Raw genomic sequence first — 20,201 nt, forward strand, 5'->3', positions numbered from 1 at the left:
CCGAGACAAGCTCCAGTCACAAAGGGGAGAGACTCAAAGAATGAAAAATTGAGAGCCTTGTTCAGCTGGGCACATTAGGCCCTGAATAAATTCACCTCTGTCTTAAAGCCACTGGAGGCTGGCCCAGCTTCATTAGAAACATCATAAAAAGGGTGAACACACAGTAAGATATTTATTCACACACAAACTATAAGCATTGTATAAAATATGTGTTTGACATAGTAAAGCTAAAACTCACATATTTTGCTGCCAAATTTTTTTAAGATGCATGAAAAATATGAAAAAGCAACACTGTTTTCAGGGCAGGAATAATAAGGATGTTTGCATATCCTCGTGAATTTATTGAGTAATAATACTGCATTAGTTATGTGTTACAGCATTGCTCACAGTAAACTGATACATTCTCTGCAGCTATTATGACGGTGACCCTTAAAGTTGTAATCAATGCTCCAATGACTATTTATCGCGACTCTTTACACTACCAGAATGGGATTTGTTTGTTCACTGCAGTATGAACGATTCATACTTTATTATATCGGCTGGTCTTGTTTATACTGCAGTGAAACCTGAACACTTGTGTTCCTTATGTCACTTATCAGTTGGGTTGCAGAACACTCTGCCAGGCAAAAACTGATATGATCACAAAGGTGCAAGAGGGCAGATGGGTGTGGAGGGCTCCATGAAACAGGCTACTGCTAATTGCAATGGCATTAGGTATCTGAAAGGGCTCGTTCTCAGTCTGCACTTGGTCAGTCCCTTATACCAGGAGTAACCGTGATCGCTACACTGAGTACTCACTACCCTCTGCATCAGCACTCATCTGTAGGAGAAGCATTCTTGATGATGATCCCATGATGTTCGAGTGAGGAAATTATAACCACTGAAAATGGCTGAATTATTGGCCTGATGTGTGCCTGGTGAATTGAGCATACCCTCCCCTGTACATTCATACAGCAGTAGTGGGACTGCACCCCCCTATAGTGGTTACAGCTACTGAGTTGCACTCAAAGGACCAAAGTTTGAATCCTACCTCCTGCTGTAGTACCCTTAGGCAATTTACTTATCCTAGACTGATACAGGAAAAATTACCCAGATGGGTAACTCATTAATGATTAATGATTGTAATGGGTTAATAGCTTAAAAGTGTAAGGTCTGGAAAAAAGCGCTGACTAAATGAATGAATGTAGATGTTCATGGGGCAGAGATTACCAGGCGTGTGCAGATTTACAGCCCCAGTCCAGACCGATCACAGCTAACTGTCTCATTACAGCTGCCCCTCTCGAGTGGTAGTAAATAACACCTTCAGGCGCTCCCCCTCACCCCAGTCTTTACATAACTATGGGAGATTAACAGGTGGCAGCATGGCTCACAGGGGGCAGTACTGATGAAATGGCCTGTTGACTGTAATTGGATTCTCACCCTCAAAAAAGTGCTCAAAACAGCACCACCGCAAAGGGCACACTGGGCCATGAAAGGGAGAGAGACAACTGAATTGGGAGGGACCTATGAACACTACTGTACCAGCCACCCTCAACCAGCAAGAATTAATAAGCTGTAATGGCATCATTGACTTAGGAGGCCATTCTCATTCCCATAAACTGCTGTGAATGGGGCGCTACAGCACGAACGAAGGTCAGTCTGGACAATAAAGCAGTGAAATTCTGTTCCGTTTTATCACAATAAATACAGTTATAGAGATACAGTAATATTAGTCATTGAATGAGTTTCATAAGAAAACACAGAAAGGATAAAACACCAACATATGCGGGGGGCAGCAGGTGGCGTAGTGGTTAGCGTTGCTGCCTTCTATTCAAAATATGAATGCCAGTGGTTTGAATGCCACCTCCTTTTGCATTACCCTTGATCAAAGTACATCAAATTGTGCCAGTAAAAGTTACCCAGCTGGACAAACAGGTAAATCACATGCAGAAGAAAACTCAAAGATAAATATGCAAATGAAAATGTAAATATCCCACTTAAAATGACCACATATTGTTCCTCCTATCTTAGAGGGAATCATATCTTCAGGCTTTCTCTTAGCAGACACAGTGTGGGCCAGGTATGAATGTAAGGTCTTGCTGCAGAGAAACAGGGAATGACGAGGCAGGCCTGAGGTGTGAGATGAGCTCCAGCTCTCCCATATCCCACGCAGCTGCTGTTCAGCAGCTCTGCTTGCTGATGTGCACTAAAGATACTGCACTTTGTGATGGAAGAAAAGACAGAAAGCCAACCCTGCTGGGGCTCTGACTAACAATTGCCTTTTGTAGCTTTTTGTGGCTCACTGAGAGTCTGAGAGACCTTCTGGGCTGCCATCAAAACCAGCCATTTCCATCCAGTGATGCAATATGAATACATGGAACAGTACATGTTCTGTTGGCCCACTCCAGTAGTCACATTATTAGCATAACAGTTTAATTTAGATTATCTGCTTAGGTCTGCACATTACACACAGAGCACAGCACACAGCAAGGAATTTTTTTTAAAAAAATCAATGGTACTGGCCAAAGCGACTGCTCTGAAAATCTGCATCTGAATTTCACTCCCTTTGCCACGCCCACACCTTCGAGCTGACACAAAACACCTGGGACGCAGCGCAGACTGGGGCATAAAAGGCTGCGGTTCTCCCTGTAACGATGTTTGCACCTTGAAGACTAATTGCCTGTTCTTTGACCACCTCTCTTGGATTTCCCTGAATACACCACGTATACCGCTCTGCATTTGGGTCCGTCGCTTCCTTCCGGAACTAGATATGACAGGAGGTTCTGCCTCGAATACGGACCCAGCGGAGCTGAACTGTCTACAGGCGTTGTTGGACTCTCGCGAAGCACGCATGGAAGGTATAGAACAGATGCTCTACAACCTTATCATCTCCTACAATGAAGTGGTAAGCGCGCTGAACATGTCTCGAGCACTCGCGCCGCCCATCGTGAAATGCGCAGCCGGTCCTGCAGCACCTGACTCGCCAAACACAACGCCGCTTCTACCACGCATTTTCCACTTGTCTCCCCCCGACCCACTTTGACGGGACCCCGGCGCAATGTGCAGGTTTCTTGTTTCAATGCAAATTCTTTTTTCCAGTATGCCCCTTGTTTACAGCACCGAACAGAGCCGGATCACCTACATACTCTCCCTGCTCACGGACCCAAAGATGGACCCTAGATCAGTTCATAGAAACTGCTGTTGCCTTAGATCACCAAGATACCAATCTCAGAATCCAAGAACCAGTCTCAGAACCTGCCCCAGTAAAATGCTGTCCAACTCAGGATGAAGCAGAGCCGATGCGGTTGGGGCATGGGCGCCTCTCCTCCACAGAACGTCAGCAAAGACTAAAAAAAGCACCTGTGTCTCTACTGTGGTGACCCCGGTCACTTCCGTCACCAGTGCCCTGTCCGCCCTGAGGCCAAGGTGAGTGGAACCCTTTGTTGTAACCGCCTCGCTGTACCCGTTATGTTGTCATGGGGCTCTGGGCAGGTAAAGACTCAAGCCATGGTAAATTCGGGAGCAGCAGGGTGCTTCATGGACGTTGCTTTTTGCTCGGGCTCATAGCATCCCTTTCAAACCCATTGAGAGGGGTCTCAAAGTGAAAGCCTTGGATGGCCAGCCCCTAGGAAGAGGTTCTGTGGACCACCAGACGGCACCAGTGACCGTAAGTGTGGGGGTATGTCACCAAGAAATGTTGTGATTTTATTTGATTACTTCTCCAGAGTTTCCCCTGATTCTAGGGTTCCCCTGGCTCTCCCACCATGACCCTGTTTTTCAGTGGAGTACTAGGGAGTTGGTGGCTTGGGGACCCCAATGTGAGAAGACATGCTTAAAGTTACCTTGCAGAGCTACGTCCATAGAAGGCTCAGAATCTGCCCTGCAGGTCCCAGTTCCTCCCGAGTATCAGGATCTGCCCGAGTTTTTCAGCAAAAGACAAGCATCCGAGCTACCACCGCATCGCCCGTGGGACTGTGCAATCGACCTCCTGCCAGGTACCACACCTCCTCGAAGTCACATTTATCCCTTGTCCAGACCCGAGCAAATAGCCTTACAGAAGTATATCACCGAAGCATTAGAAGCAGAAATTATACGTCCATCCACGTCCCTTACCTCTGCCGGGTTTTTTTTTTTTTTATCGAAAAGAAATATGGGAGGCTACGCCTGTGTATTGACTATCGGGGGCTGAACAGCATTAGCGTGAAATACCCACATTCCCTGCCTTTGATCACGGCCGCCCTTGAGAACATCCAGCAGGCACAGTGGTTCACAAAGCTAGACCTGAGAAGTGCATACAATCTAGTCCATATCCGGGAGGGTGATGAATGGAAAACTGCATTCAGTACTACCCTGGGTCATTACAAATACCTGGTTATGCCTTTTGGCCTTGCAAACGCACCCAGCATCTTCCAGGCGTTTGTGAATCATGTGCTCGGGGACATGATCAACAATGGTGTCCTTGTATACCTTGACGATATCTTGATTTATTCTGATACGATGGCCAGACATGTACTGACTGTCAGACAGGTGCTCCAGCAACTGTTGCATAACAGATTATATGTGAAGTTGGAGAAGTGTGAATTCTACAAGAAGCAAGTCTTCTTCTTAGGGTTCATACTCACCCGAGATGGCATTGCTATGGATCCCGGAAAAGTCCAGACTATCCAGCAATGGCCTCGCCCGACCACCACTAAGGCTCTCCAGCAGTTTTTGGGGTTCTCGAATTTTTACCGCCGGTTCATCAGGAACTTCAGCACGATCGTCGCCCCATTGACGGCACTTACGGCAAGTAAAACCCCTCATCTCCTGTGGAACCAAGAAGCCTTCGAGACCCTCAAACATAAGTTTTCTACAGCCCCCATCCTGCATCAACCGGACCCGGAGTTGCCATGCATGGTTGAGGTGGATGCCTCAGAGTCAGGGGTAGGCGCTGTTCTCTCACAGAGGCAAGGTAAGCCCGCGAAGTTGTATCCTTGTGCCTTTTTTCCAGGAAACCGTCATGCCAAACGAAACTACGACATAGGAAATAGAGAACTGCTAGCAATCAAGTTAGCCCTAGAAGAGTGGTGACATTGGTTGGAAGGGGCACAACACCCTTTTTAGGTACTTACAGATCATAAGAATTTACAATATCTGCAGACAGCATGGCGCCTCAACACACGTCAGGCCAGGTGGACGCTGTTCTTTTCTCGATTCAACTTTACTGTCACTTACCGACCAGGTCCTAGAAACATCAAAGCGGACGCTATTTCACGACTCCATGATGAAACACAGGATGTTCCAAACCCAGGCTACATCCTGCCCAGATCCTGCTTTGCGGCACCAGTTCAGTGGGACTTCACCCAGGACCTCACCCAAGCACAACAAGCGGACCCCGAACCACCAGGTAAACCTTCCGGAAAACAATACGTGCCCCCAGGTCTGAGAACTACGCTCCTACAATGGGCCCATGACCATCCAGCGGTGGGACACCCGGGGTTTGGGAAGACCCAGGCAAGAATACAGCAGCTCTACTGGTGGCCATCCCTCCGGGAGTACGTACAGGACTACGTCCGAGCTTGTCCGGTCTGTGCTCAGTCCAAGGCTTCAAATCAGAGACCGGCAGGGCTCCTGAAACCCCTGCCAGTGCCCAGCCGTCCCTGGACGCACATAGCCTTAGATTTCCTGGTGGACCTCCCTCCGTCCAACGGTAAGACCACCATATTGACTGTAATAGATCGGTTTTCCAAGGGCTGTCGCTTGATTCCTCTGCCCAAGCTCCCCTCCGCCTGGGAAACCGCAGAGCTGCTGTTTCATCATGTATTTCGGCTCTACAGCATAACCGAAAACATAGTGTCCGACTGGAGTCCTCAGTTCACATCTCGTGTCTGGAGGGCTTTTTGTAAAAAACTCAGGGTCACGGTGAGTATGACATCGGGATACCATCCTCAAGCCAATGGGCAGGTAAAACGGCTACAACAAGATATCGGTTGGTTCCTCAGAAGCTACTGCCTTGAACACCCAAATCACTGGGTTCGATATCTTCCGTGGGCAGAATATGCCCACAATACGCTGACTCATACCTCTACAGGTGTCTCCCCATTCCAGTGCATCTTAGGGTACCAGCCACCACTGTTCCCCTGGCAACTGGGATCCAGCGATGTGCCAGCTGTGGACTCCTGGTACTGGACCAGAAGTGAGGTATGGCCAGCTGTCAGATGACACCTCCTAGAATCTCAAACCCGGATCAAGCATCAAGCCGATCGACATCGGCGGCCCCTCTCCCTCACACCAGGACAGAGGGTATGGCTATCAACCCGGGGTCTCCAAGGACCCTACATGTCGAAGAAACTCAGCCCAAAGTACATCAGACCCTTCAAGATTACCCGCAGAGCAACCCTGGTCTCGTATTGCCTGCAACTGCTCCAACATCTACGAACACATCCAACGTTCCACATATCCTTCCTCAATCCCTTGGTCACCTCACTACACCAACCAGCAACCGTGCCGCCGGCCCTGATACTCCTGCCTGACGGTGGCACACCAGCTTATGCCATACGGGCGCTCCTGGATTCCTGGTGCTGTGGAGGGCTCTTTCAGTATATGGTAGATTGGGAAGGATACGGGCCTGAGGAACGTTGCTGGGCGGCGGCACGAGACATCCTGGATCCGAGCCTCATCACCGACTTCCACAGGAATCATCCGGATCGACCTGCGCCCCGGGGAGGGGGGGAGTACTGCCACGCTCACACCTTCGAGCTGACACGGAACACCTGGGACGCAGCGCAGACTGGGGCATAAAAGGCTGTGTCAGACCAGCAGCTGATGCGGAACCTTGTTCAGCCTTGTTGTTTGCGACCTCCTAGCTCTTCTAATTCTTGTTCCCTAATGCCTTCCCCGATCCCGTCCCTTGTTCCCACAATCCTGTACCTCTTTATGATCATCGACCTCTTGCCTGTGTACCGACCTCACCTTTTGGATTCTCCCTGTAATGACGTTTGCACCTCGAAGACTAATTGCCTGTTCTTTGACCACCTCTCTTGGATTTCCCTGAATACACCACGTATACCGCTCTGCAGTTGGGTCTGCCGCTTCCTTCTGGAACCAGACATGACACCCTTGCTCACTCAGTATCAACAACCACTTTTCCCGTTGCAGGGTTTTGGCAGTCCAGAGCTCATTCGGGAAGATTGGGGCTAGGCAAAGCGCAACACAGCTTTCCATGGGTTTTCTCAAATATCCAACATGCAAAGTCAAGTCCTTTAAGTCCAGTGCTCATTCAGATACCTAAATGATATTATAGTAGTTTTCTATAATTTCCTGTCCTTTCATTGCTGGTACAAATGCCTCTGCTGCAGCATTGTTTGGGCTCAAGAGCGAGGTGTGGGTATCAGCTGGGCATGCAGGGCATGACAGTGGCTTTATAATACATTGTTAGCTGCTCCTGAATCATGCTCCAAACTGAACTATTAAATTTAATTCATATTACACCTTTCCCTTCCAGCTTCCTTGTCAAGCCACCTATGATGGCACAAGAACGAAAGTTACACATGCCTAAGTCTCAGTCCGGTCACACTCAGTGCTGGGCATACATTGCTGTACATTTGCAATTATTAATTTAGCTGATGCTTTTTTACAAACAGACTTACAATTTTATACAGCTGAGTAATTTTACTGGAGCAATTTAGGGTAAGTAACTTGTTAAAGGGTACTACAGCTGAAGGTGGAATTAAAACCTGTGACCTTTGGGTGATTGGTGGTATTATTCTTACTGGGAACAGGAAGCTCTTTCTCCTTGGGCTTCTCCTCCGTTTTCTGTGGGGGCCCCTTGATCTTGTACCAAAGAGCAAGCAGGCGGCCCTTGATGGAGGTGTCCTGCTCTTCTTCCTCCTCCTCAATGGGGATTCCTGAGGGAGGAGACAGTTGGACACCAGGTCCACAGTCACCATCAGACACCTAGTATGTTTAGAAATCTACTGAGTATGTCATGGGTAAAACACCGACCAAACATGACACGATATGCAGCGCTTCATGTCTGCATTCAGGGTTTGATGTCCATGTTATTATCTGGGGGGGCGCGGTGGCACAGTGGGTTGGACCAGGTCCTGCTCTCTAGTGGGTCTGGGGTTCGAGTCCTGTTTGGGGTGCCTTGCGGGGGACTGGCGTCCCGTCCTGGGTGTGTCCCCTCCCCCTCTGGCCTTACGCCCTGTGTTGCCGGGTTAGGCTCCGGTTCCCCGCGACCCCGTATGGGACGAGCGGTTCTGAAAATGTGTGTGTGTGTGTTATTATCTGTCTTATTTGTAACGCTGTTGTCCGTTAACAGATGTGACAGTGACTGGTATAACAAATGCTTGCAAGGATAAGAAAAGACTGAACATTTCTGGAAAATATCTTACAACAGCTGGAATTTAGTTTCTGTAACATCAACTGACATTTGAGGAGAGCAGAGAGTTGTCCTGGTAAAGCATATCTTATTGTAACTGAAAAAGGAGCACAGAGTACTATGGGATGAGTTGAAGGCCCACTGACAGTCTCTAAGGTCTGTATTTAGTGAAATCAATTATGAGAGAGAACATGACACAGTATGCCATAACGATTGTGCGGCAAGACAGCCATTGTGTTTAGTGTCCACCCTTACCGCAGTGCAGGCGCAGCTCATTGTGGAATTCGTACAGCTCTTCCTGGATGTCTTCAGGGCAGGGGCAGTCCTCTCCCATGCTAAAGTTCAGCAGCATGTTGATCTGCAACCAGAAGACACCAGCTGATAGCACAGCACTCCGGAAATGCAGCATTTGCTGGTTACCATGGTAACCCGAACAATCTGATTTATTGAGGCTAAAATGGTGGTGATGGTAGAATTTTTTAAGAAGTCAAGGGGAAGCTGTTGGATCCTTCATTTTCCACCTTTGTTTTACAACACTTCTTTAAATTTTTACCTGCATGCTTTCTTAGAAGCAGAATGAGAGCGCACAGTCAGGATCCTCAATTTTTTTCCTAATAGAGGGTGAAAGCATTGCTGATTTAACCGATAATGTTTCATCTGAGGGTGGCGCGGTGGCCGCGGTGGCGAGGGTCGTGCGCTCCAGTGGGTCTGGGGTTTGAGTCCTACTTGGGGTGCCTTGCGACGGACTGGCGTCCCGTCCTGGGTGTGTGTGTCCCCCCCCCCCCCCCAGCCTTACGTCCTGAGTTGCCGGGTTAGGCTCCGGTTCCCCGCGACCCCGTATGGGACAAGCGGTTCAGAAAATGTGTGTGTGTGTGTGTGTGTGTGTGTTTCATCTGATAAAACACCAAACAACAAATGTCAACAACCTCTTGTCCCGATGTGGCGAAGCCTATCCCAGAAACACAGGGTGCCAGGCTGAAGGGGGAGGGGAAACACCCTGGACGGGATGCCAGGCCATCGCAAGGCACCCCAAGCAGGACGCGAACCCCAGGCCCACCACCCAGTGAGAATCAGCCAAACCTGCTGCTGCACCACCACATCGTTTAGTATTGTGATATACTTTTCCAGCATGAGAAGTACTTGTGAGAACTTCAGCTTCACAGTATCAGTGACAAAAGAAAAACAGAACATATACACTTCCCAGTGGTAGTCAGTTTGAAACGGGGGGGATTAATATATGAATGCACAGGCATCAGAAAACTGTGATATGAGCCAAATCCTCAATCCCTTTGTTCTGGACCCATCTTCCATACAAACAGCTGCATGCAAAAGAGTTCAGTGATAAAAAAACCAAGAGAACTAGGTTACACAAAAATCAATTAGGAAGAATGCTGGCTATGGTAGGTTAAAACCTGGCCATGCCCATTTCACAACAGTGGCAACTGCACTTGGGAGCAGCAATGCAATAATGAGCCCCATGTGCAGCCAATCGTACTGTAAGAATTCTATAAAACCCAGACTATGAAAGGCTGGGGGGGAGATTTAAGGGAGGTGTGCAGTGATAATCAGATTTGAGAGCAGAAATCTTTCTGTAAAATGTGTAGAAAGGCTGTTACTTGTTCCTGGGGAGGGGATCGAAACTCCTTGGTTTTCTTGGCAGTGACGGCGGCAGACATATTGAGGGCCTGCATCAGTTCATTGTAGCGGAACTTCTGGTTGTACTGCAGTTTGGACACAAAGCTGTCCGAGAAGGACACGATGGCCTCGATGCGATGTTTCAGCTCACAGTCACAGAAATAATGTAGGAGTTCACACATCTGGGGCACACAAGTCAAACCGGTAAACCTCTAGGGTTACTGTCAAGGATATTTTGAAATGAAAAAAATGATAAAAAGGTAAAATTGCAACTGGACAACACATTTGAGAACAAAAATTAGTTTGCAGGACAGCATAGTAAAGTACACTGACTCCTCGTGTTACTAAGAGATGATTACAAATTTTTGAAGTTTCTTTTTCTTTCTTCTTATCTATTCCTAAAATTACTGTCTGTAGGTATACAAATGCAAAATGTATTTATGGGGCCAGCCAATAGACAGCAGTAAAGCTCACCCAAACGATGTGACTAACTCATCTTGCTTCCACAGTGTTTAACAGCTCAGGCCTGCTATTTTTGTTATTTCTCAGTGTTGGTGATCGATTACCAGATGACGAGAGGTGTATGTACTTATGAGATGAATCCATACACATTAAGCATTTATTAGTGATGTGTGGAGGGAGTGTATCTCTGTTGTCATTTTTAATCTTTTTAATTTTAATATATGTTGAAACTAATAAAATGTTAAAAATTAAAAGCAGATTAAAATTAATATTAAAATATTAAAATAAGTATTGCAAAGCAAAATTTAACTTGTAAAAAAGTATACCTGAATTACTTTTTATTGGTTGTAAATTAGTGGTAAAAGTAATTTTGAAGTTACAAACATATAGTGATGACCACACTTACAATTTTTATTGTGTTTGTAAAGCTAACACTGTAACACATTTTCAGTAAAAGACAAAAAGGGTTCTGCAGCCACAGTGTGAAGCAAAAATAGGCCACCTCCTCACCTGCAATTTGACCGACTCGGGCAAACGTTTCTCCAGGAGACCCTTAATAGGCTGCTTTGGCTCCTTAGCCTCCTCCTCTCCTGCCTCTACTGCCTTTTCCTCATTGCTGGTCACCTCTTCCTTTTCAATGGCCTCTGCAGGCTGTTCCTCCTTAGGCTCACCAAAGACATTAGGGTCAATGAGCAGCAGAATCTTGTGTACATCCTCGCTTGCCAGCACACCCATAATAAGGAGTGTGCCAATGAGTTTAAGGATGGGCACAAACTGGTATTCCACACTGCCGCCCACTGGGTCTCGGATGTGGTGCCCCCCACTCTGTACAGCCTCGGTCAGCATGCTGATAGCCTTCTCCTTGAGAGTGTCAAGTGGGATTTTGGGGCTGTAGAGGTGCTGCTCTCGCTTGGTAGTGATGAAACAGGGCAGCACAAAACTGAGCCGTGGTTTGAGTGACGTGCTCAATCCCACGCCCGGAGGCAAGTGCAACTTGGATTCATCTCGGAAGAGCCGGATGCTGCGTGTCTCGTCCGTCACTGGGATGATGAACTCATTATTCATCATGAGACGTGCCTCCTTAGCCGTCTCCAGGTGGATGCTGATGAGCACATCATAGAACCCCTCACGCAACATGCCTGACAAGAACTGGTTGTCAATGGTGTACAGCAGTTGGGACTGATCTAGATGGCTGCAGAGGGCATGAGCCACACGGGTGTTGCCCAGGGCGCAGAGAGCACAGTAGAGCCTCAAGGTGTGGTAGTGGAACTTCCTTAGGTCCTCCTGTTCTGAAAGTTCCATTATGTCTACACACCTGCAGGATAACAGAGGTGTAGGTGCTCATACAAAGTTTACAGAACATGAAATTTGTCAAGATTAAGTGATTTAATCATTTAACTGGAAGTTTTCTCCAAATATCTGTTACTTATAAAGCTGGATGTACATTTAACCTAATGTGTTCTCTGTGGAGGCTGAATGTACACACACACACACACACACACACACACACACACACACACACACACACACACACACACACACACAAACATTTTCTGAACCGCTTGTCCCATACGGGGTCGCGGGGAACCGGAGCCCAACCCAGCAACTCAGGGCGTAAGGCTGGAGGGGACACACCCAGGACAGGACACCAGTCCGTCACAAGGCACTCCAAGTGGGACTCGAACCCCAGACCCACCGGAGAGCAGGACCCGGTCCAACCCACTGCGCCCCCAGGCTGAATGTATCTGAATATATATGTCTGATTTTACAGGCTCTAACCTGTTCTCCTCGGGGATGTGCACAGCTAGCATCTGCAGTGGTTCCAGACACTGCACCACCCAGCCATGACGCTCGCTAACTCGAGCTGTCTCCACCTTCAAGAAGTTGTTTGGCATGCGGCTCCACAGCACTGAGATGATGGTCTGCACATCCAGCCGAGGTGGGCACTGCGGCACCGGGTTCTTGTGCTCACTCTTAAAGATGGCAGATGACAGCGGCATGGCGTTCTGTGCAGTAAGCAGCAGGACATTAAGTCAGAATGAGAGCAATGCTACAGAGACATGTCAACACATTGCTTCAGGCGTTGAAACAAAACAAACCTTGATCTTTGTCAGCTCAAACTGGAAGAGGCTGGGACTAGTGGGTCGAACAAACACTGCTGGGAAGAGTTTTGTGTTGGGCTCAACCTAACCACAACATAGAAAAGACAACATATTACAACACACATTTACATATTAGTAAAAATCAAAACAATTCTGATATGCTGGAAAAGGGTGCAACGTGTGGCTGGTTCTGTCATGGATCAGATGTGTGTTGTAGACACTTTGCATCACATTTAGCTCTGTCCCCCTTGGAGCCTGGTCACTTTGTCCACTACTCATCCTTGCATTAGACGTGGCAACACACCTTCAGAACATCATGTCCCTTCGATCCATTAGTGGGACCTCCTCAGTTCTACTCTAATCAGGAGAGACTTTTTCGCAGAATTAGTGTTTAGTCTATAATTAGTCTATTTGTCAGTCAGCCCACTCTCTAGCAGAGAGTCAGGACTGGGAACTTTCAACCAGCAAGGACAATACCAGAAAGCACCGAGCTCTGGCCAAGTTGTCGGCTCTTTGGGCCACAATAGTTTGCCCGAGAGCAAAAAGTCAAGGAGATCATGCATTCCAAAGGGAGACTGCTCAGTGAGGGCCATGAACTTGAGAGGGAGACTACAATTTCTCCCTGGAGTGTGTAGCACAGCACGGGGCATGTTCAGAGGAAGTGCAAAAGCGTAAAATTGGAACATAAATAATCTATATGTATATAAGTATATACTGCAAGTACTACACATGTACTATTACATATATACAGAGCTTCTTGAAAGTATGTGAACTCCTTTTAAATGAAATGATTATCTAATGATAATTAGATAACGCCCACGTGGGCAGCGACAGTGACACCTGGAGGGGCGTGACTGGGAGGAACGGCCTCCCTGATCTGAACCCGAGTGGTGAGTTGTTATTGGATTTCTATGCTAGTCACGGTTTGTCCATAACAAACACCATGTTCATGCATAAGGGTGTCCATCAGTGCACTTGGCACCAGGACACCCTAGGTCGGAGGTCGATGATCGACTTTGTAGTCGTTTCTTCTATCTTCGGCCGTATGTCTTGGACACTCGGGTGAAGAGAGGGGCTGAGCTGTCAACTGATCACCACCTGGTGGTGAGTTGGATTCGATGGCGGGGGAAAAAGCTGGACAGACCTGGCAGGCCCAAACGCATAGTGAGGGTCTGTTGGGAATCTTTGGCGGAGGCCCCTGTCAGAGAGGTCTTCAACTCCCACCTCCGACAGAGCTTCAACCAGGTCCCGAGGGAGACTGGGGACATTGAGTCCGAACGGACTATGTTCCACATCTCCATTGTCGGGGCGGCGGTTCGGAGCTGCGGCCATAAGGTCTCCGGCGCCTGTCGTGGCGGCAATCCCCGAACACGGTGGTGGACACTGGAGGTAAGGGATGCCGTCAAGCTGAAGAAGGAGTTCCATTGGGCCTGGTTGGCTCATGAGACTCCTGAAGCAGCTGACGGGTACCGGCGGGCCAGACGGAACGCGGCTCTGGCAGTCGTCGCGGCAAAAATTCGGGCCTGGGAGGAGTTCGGTGAGGCCATGGAGGAAGACTTTTGGTCAGCCTCGAAGAGATTCTGGCAAACCGTCCAGTAACTCAGAGGGGGGAAGTGGCGTTCCGCCAACACTGTTTACAGTGGAAGTGGTGCGCTGCTGACCTCAACTGAGGATGTCCTCGGGCGGTGGAAGGAGTACTTTGAGGATCTCCTCAATCCCTCCGACACGCCTTCCGTAGAGGAAGCTGAGGCCGGGGACTTGGAGGGGGACTCGTCCATTACCCTGGCTGAAGTTGCTGAGGTAGTCAAAAAACTCCTCGGTGGCAAGGCTCCGGGGGTGGATGAGATCCGCCCCGAGTTTCTCAAGTCTCTGGATGTTGTGGGGCTGTCTTGGCTGACACGCCTCTGCAGCATTGCGTGGAGCTCGGGAACGGTGCCTCTGGACTGGCAGACCGGGGCGGTGGTCCCTCTTTTTAAGAAGAGGGACCGGAGATTGTGTTCCAACTATAGGGGGATCACACTCCTTAGCCTCCCTGGGAAAGTCTATGCCGGGGTACTGGAGAGGAGAATCCGACCGATAGTCGAACCTCGGATTCAGGAGGAGCAATGCGGTTTTCGCCCTGGCCGTGGAACACTGGACCAGCTCTATACCCTCACTAGGGTGTTGGAGGGTTCATGGGAGTTTGCCCAACCAGTCCATATGTGTTTTGTGGACCTGGAGAAGGCATTCAACCGTGTCCCTCATGACATCCTGTGGGAGGTACTTCGGGATTATGGGGTTCAGGGCTCGCTGCTACGGGCTGTTCGTTCCCTGTATGACCGGAGCAGGAGCTTGGTTCGCATTGACAGCAGTAAGTCAGACCTGTTCCCGGTGCATGTTGGACTCCGCCAGGGCTGCCCTTTGTCACCGATTCTGTTCATTATCTTCATGGACAGAATTTCTAGGCGTAGCCAGGGAACGGAGGGTGTCTGTTTTGGTGGCCGCAGGATCTCGTCTCTGCTTTTTGCGGACGATGTGGTCCTGTTGGCTTCATCGAATCAAGACTTACAGCGTGCACTGGAGAGGCTTGCAGCCGAGTGCGAAGCGGCGGGGATGAGAATCAGCACCTCCAAATCTGAGGCCATGGTTCTCAGTCGGAAAAAGGTGGATTGCCCCCTCCGCGTTAGGGGGGAGTTGCTCCCTCAAGTGGAGGAGTTTAAGTATCTCGGGGTCTTGTTCACGAGTGAGGGAAAAATGGAGCGGCAGGCTGACGGACGGATCGGTGCGGCGTCCGCAGTAATGCGGTCATTGTACCGGTCTGTTGTGGTGAAGAAGGAGCCGAGTCGTAAGGTGAAGCTTTCAATTTACCGGTCGATCTACGTTCCTACCCTCACCTATGGTCATGAACTCTGGATCATGACCGAAAGAATGAGATCGCGGATACAAGCGGCAGAAATGAGTTTCCTCCGCAGAGTGGCTGGGCACACCCTTAGGGATAGGGTGAGGAGCTCAGTCACCCGGGAGGAGCTCGAAGTAGAGCCGCTGCTCCTCCGCATCGACAGGAGCCAGTTGAGGTGGCTCGGGCATCTGTTCCGGATGCCTCCTGGACGCCTCTCTGGGGAGGTGTTCCGGGCATGTCCCACTGGGAGGAGTCCTCGGGGCAGACCCAGGACACGTTGGAGAGACTGTGTCTCCCAGCTGGCCTGGTAACGCCTTGGGGTTCCCCCAGAGGAGCTGGAGGAGGTGTGCGGGGAAAGGGAAGTCTGGGGCGCACTGCTTGGACTACTGCCCCCGCAACCGGGTTCCGGATAAGCGGAGGAAGATGGATGGATGGATAGATGGATAGATTATCTTATGAGAAGCAGTCTTTTTCATCTGAAATAATGGTTCTTAATTACCAGTTCCATATGTTGCTTTTGAGGAAATCATTTGTGTAGTAGAAAAATGGAAGTAGTGCAGGTGCAAAAATAATTGAACCCTAAGTTGCATTGGTTAAATCAAGAAGGTAAGTAGAATCAGGAGTGAAAATCATAATATCTTTTTAATTTTATAAGTTTGTTTAATATTTAAGATTTAGATTTAAAATTTATTTTCATTTTTGTACAAAAATAATGACCATCCCTATAGGGTTCCCATACTTTCAAGCAATGGTTATAGTACACACACACACACACTGACTGAAACTATTTGTCCTGAGCAGGGTCGCAGCGAGCCAGAGCCTAACCCGGCAATACAGGGCGCGAGGCTTGAGGGGACATACCCAGGATGGGACGCCAGTTTATCGCAAGGCACCCCAAGAGGAACTCAAACCCCAGGCCCACCAAAGAGCAAGCACAGGCCTAAGTTGCTGTGCCACCGCACCCCCTACAGTGTAGTATACAGCTGAAATATTATGTATACAGTTAGTCCTCGACTTAAGGCATATGCGAATTACAATGAATTGAATTCATGACAGCCACTTCTTAAACCTTATTATATTACTTTTGAGTCCCGAGATCTGGTTGTAACAATGGCCACATCATCTCCTGTACAACAATATTGGCTGGCTGCGTTGCTGCAAGGCACCATATTTCTTACTGACCCAGGCAGTGTGCCCAAAGTTTTGTTTGTGATTCCATTCAAGGTATTGTTTTTACAATGGCTAGCAAGAAAAAACATGGCTATTGTGGAGGTGCAGAAAAGAAAAAGCAATACAGGTTTTTAAGTGAAGAAAACATAATAGTGGGGTGGTGGGTTTGTCCACTGCCTCATTGTTTGGCGGGTCAGGAGTTCGCATTCTGCTTGGTGCCTTGCAATGGATTGTCGCCCCGTCCAGGGTGTACCCCCCCCATCCCTTCAGCCTTGCACCCAATGTTGCTGGGAAGGCTTCAGCTTGCCGCGACCCCGCTCAGGACAGGCGATTAGTGACAATGGATGGATGGATGGAAGAACATAATAGTGCTGTATGAAAATATAAAAATGCACTGTGTCTTTATTATTGCTTTTCTTAGCGTTATATATCCACAGATATGCATATAAGTAGTACTCACATGCATAGTAATATAAAAGTTAGCATTTATTAATTTAGCTGATGCTTTTCTCCAAAGAGACTTACAATGATAAGATTGCAATTATGACAAGCTTACAACAATTTACCCATTTATATAGCTAGGTAATTTTACTGGAGCAACTTTAAAGTAAGTGTCTTGCTGAAGAGTACTAGAAGCAAAGGTGGAGATGGAACCTAGAACCTTTGCATCTAAAGGCAGTATTTCCAACTACTATACTACCAGTTGCCTCCAAGTTAGCAATGACAAAAAGAATGTTGTACAAAAAGGGTGAAAAGGGATGCTCTAAGGGTTCCTCCGAATGCTGGTAGACCACATCAATCTCAGCTTTGAGGTCTACTGGAGAGATTGCACTGAGCTGTTGAGTCTCACTACGAAGAGATGAAACAGAAAAAATGGGGTGCCCAGACTACAGAATGGATGCCGTGACCCACTGACAGAAGAGACTTCTGGATATCATCATTCTGGAAACACAGTTCTTGAAGGGGTGTTCTCAAATCTTCTGTACCATCCTTCAAAATGTTATTTCAACCTACTGTGGAGAGTTTCTCAACTGAATCTTTCTGACAGTGAATTTTTCCTCAGCAAATGCTGACCTTTCATGCATCACTTACCTGGTATGAGGTGGGCAACTCCTTTCCATTAGCAGAGAAAGAAACAAGACCTGTGGCCAGGTCAATGAGACAGCCAATTTCCAGGTCCACATTGCTGCGGGTAGAAGAGTGCGAGGTGCAAGCAATGTCCCCACCCCACACCATGTAGCAGTTGCTCCTCTTGACACTGCAGATGAAGTCACCAATAAATTTCCCCAAGATCCTTAAATATGGCAGGCACTCATTTAAAGAAAGTGTTAATAATCCTGCTATACGCAGCAGGGATTGCAGTATCCCTCTCATCCAGTATCAGCATTACAAAAAACCACCTCCACCCTGTCCAATCCTGCATTTACAAATACCTCTCATGCACTCGTCCCCGTTCATCTCCCAGCGTAACCGTGACAGTTCGATTTTTGCTGAGGTTGAAGTTGTTGCTGTAGTAATGGTAGTCTGGGGTGACCCAGCCCACCCACACAGAGGAGGGGTCCTGACCTGCAAACACCCTCACCGAGTGATAGTACTGCAAAAAGAGTACCAGAAAGTCACCTACAGCTGGCTGGAACAGCAGAATCAAAACAATTAAAGATCTGTTGTTAGGTACCGTGGTGATGCTGCTGTAATCTATCCTCCTTCCTTCTTCATGGTGTTTCAGAGCCTTTCCGGTAAGTCTACAAGTCAGAATCATAACGATATCGCCTTTAAAACATTCATGATAAAAACAAAAACTGAAGATCTTAGGCTGAAGGGATAAAGAAAGTCTAGTACAGTGAATGATTCAGCAGCTTGTTGCACTGGAAGTACACTGAGTGGCATCTCACCTGTGTTTTGGCTTCTGGGTCTCGTCCTCATGCACTCCATTTATGTCAACTGAAGGGTTGCTCCTGAAGGTTGCATGAAACTCCACAGGCATGCTTAGACGGCAGTACAACATGTCAACGTTGCTGTTCTGGGTTCCAAACGTCTTATGAGTCACTTTAAGGCATGGTGGACTGTCAACTGTTCCATCAATTCTGGTCACCTACACACATGAAGGATTGGATAAATGTTACAATACATCCGAGATATCAGTAAAGGTCAGACACTACACCTCAGAACTAAAGCTAAACACTCAGAGATAGTGTTGCTTGATGCAGATAAGTGGTGTATTCATAATTGTTTGTATGTAAAGCTTTTTTGTTGTTGAACGCACTTTTGCTTACTTTGAACTCTGCATTTGGAGAAAAGCATCTGCTAAATGAGTAAATGTAGGAGGTTAAGTGAAAAAGTATCCGCAATAATGTTTTTTGCATATTTAGCTGATGCTTTTCTTCAAAAGCCACTTACAATATGAAGGTTACAATTACAGATATGTGTCGCTTAACACGGGATACATTCTGAGAAATGTGTTGTTAGGCAATTTCGCCATTGTACGAACATTATAGAGTGTACAAACCTAGATGGTATAGCCTTGATGCAAAAGACGCGGTAAACACAAGATTTATGACGCTGCTGCCGGCATAACACAGCATACTGTTTTACAGTAACCTTTTTTTATAAACAGAAAAAGTACATTCTAAAATAACAATAAAAAATACAGTACACACACACACATTTTCAGAACCGCTTGTCCCATATGGGGTCACGGGGAACCGGAGCCTACCCGGTAACACAGGGCATAAGGCCGGAGGGGGAAGGGGACACACCCAGGCCGGGACGCTCGAACCCCAGACCCACTGGAGAGCAGGACTGTGGTCCAACCCACTGCGCCACCAGTATATAAACCAGTAACGCAGGTGTTTATATCATTATCAAGTATTATGTACTGAACATAATTGTATGTGCAATACTTTTATATGACTGGCAGCACAGTAGGTTTGTTCACAGCAGCACCACCATGAACACATAAGTTTTCATTCCATTATAATCTTATGGAACCACAGACGTATATGCGATTGGTCATTAAGCGGTGCATTACTGTATAAGCATTTACCTATTTATACAGATGGGTATTGTTTTTTTTCCCAAAGTGATTTAGAGTAAGTACTTTACTCATGGGTACTACAGCTAGCAGTGGGGATCAAACCTGCACCCTTTGGATCCAAACTTAGCAGCTCTATCCTCTATGCTACTAGTTGTCCTTTATTACAGGCACTTTTTGACCTACCCTCATATACAGTACATATTTATACTTACATATATTCATTAGCAGTCATTTCTCTTCAAAGCAATGTATGTCTCAGAGAGAACAAAAGTGCATTTAACTTACAGAGCTAAATAGTTGGAGACATGCTAGTCTCAAAATATGGTCAGTTTCTCTGATGTCACAATTTAAACCAGCATAGATTACACGGGTAGTTGCTGATAGAATTGGTAGAGAGGAGTAAACTTCAACAAAGATATTAATAACATTACATGACTACCAGGGTACAGAATTGATAGGAAATACAATATATTTGTGACAAATGATAAAATGTATATTGATGGATTAGACAGGAAATCAGCGAGACAAGAGAAGTGAGTCTGAAAGAGTTGTGTTTTAAGGTCCTTGTTTTCCTGCCTT

The 20,201-nt window shown here is 47.4% G+C and overlaps 1 protein-coding gene across 7 annotated transcripts in view; it reads right to left on the bottom strand.

The window, feature by feature from the left end:
* The window catches only part of LOC108919534 (ryanodine receptor 3), a 200,030-nt gene that overhangs the window by 76,908 nt on the left and 102,921 nt on the right, over positions 1–20,201 (bottom strand). For all 7 annotated transcript variants that reach the window (XM_029258294.1, XM_029258293.1, XM_029258295.1 and 4 more), the window contains 10 exons: positions 18,481–18,680; positions 18,264–18,330; positions 18,022–18,182; positions 17,681–17,846; positions 12,538–12,624; positions 12,218–12,444; positions 10,949–11,753; positions 9,958–10,158; positions 8,597–8,699; positions 7,731–7,865 (listed from right to left, as the gene is read on the bottom strand). In XM_029258294.1, coding sequence (XP_029114127.1) covers positions 7,731–7,865; positions 8,597–8,699; positions 9,958–10,158; positions 10,949–11,753; positions 12,218–12,444; positions 12,538–12,624; positions 17,681–17,846; positions 18,022–18,182; positions 18,264–18,330; positions 18,481–18,680 — 2,152 coding nt within the window. The remainder of the gene's footprint in view (positions 1–7,730; positions 7,866–8,596; positions 8,700–9,957; positions 10,159–10,948; positions 11,754–12,217; positions 12,445–12,537; positions 12,625–17,680; positions 17,847–18,021; positions 18,183–18,263; positions 18,331–18,480; positions 18,681–20,201) is intronic.

The sequence above is a fragment of the Scleropages formosus genome, chromosome 15 (genome assembly GCF_900964775.1).
Source record: "Scleropages formosus chromosome 15, fSclFor1.1, whole genome shotgun sequence".
NCBI lineage: Eukaryota > Metazoa > Chordata > Actinopteri > Osteoglossiformes > Osteoglossidae > Scleropages > Scleropages formosus.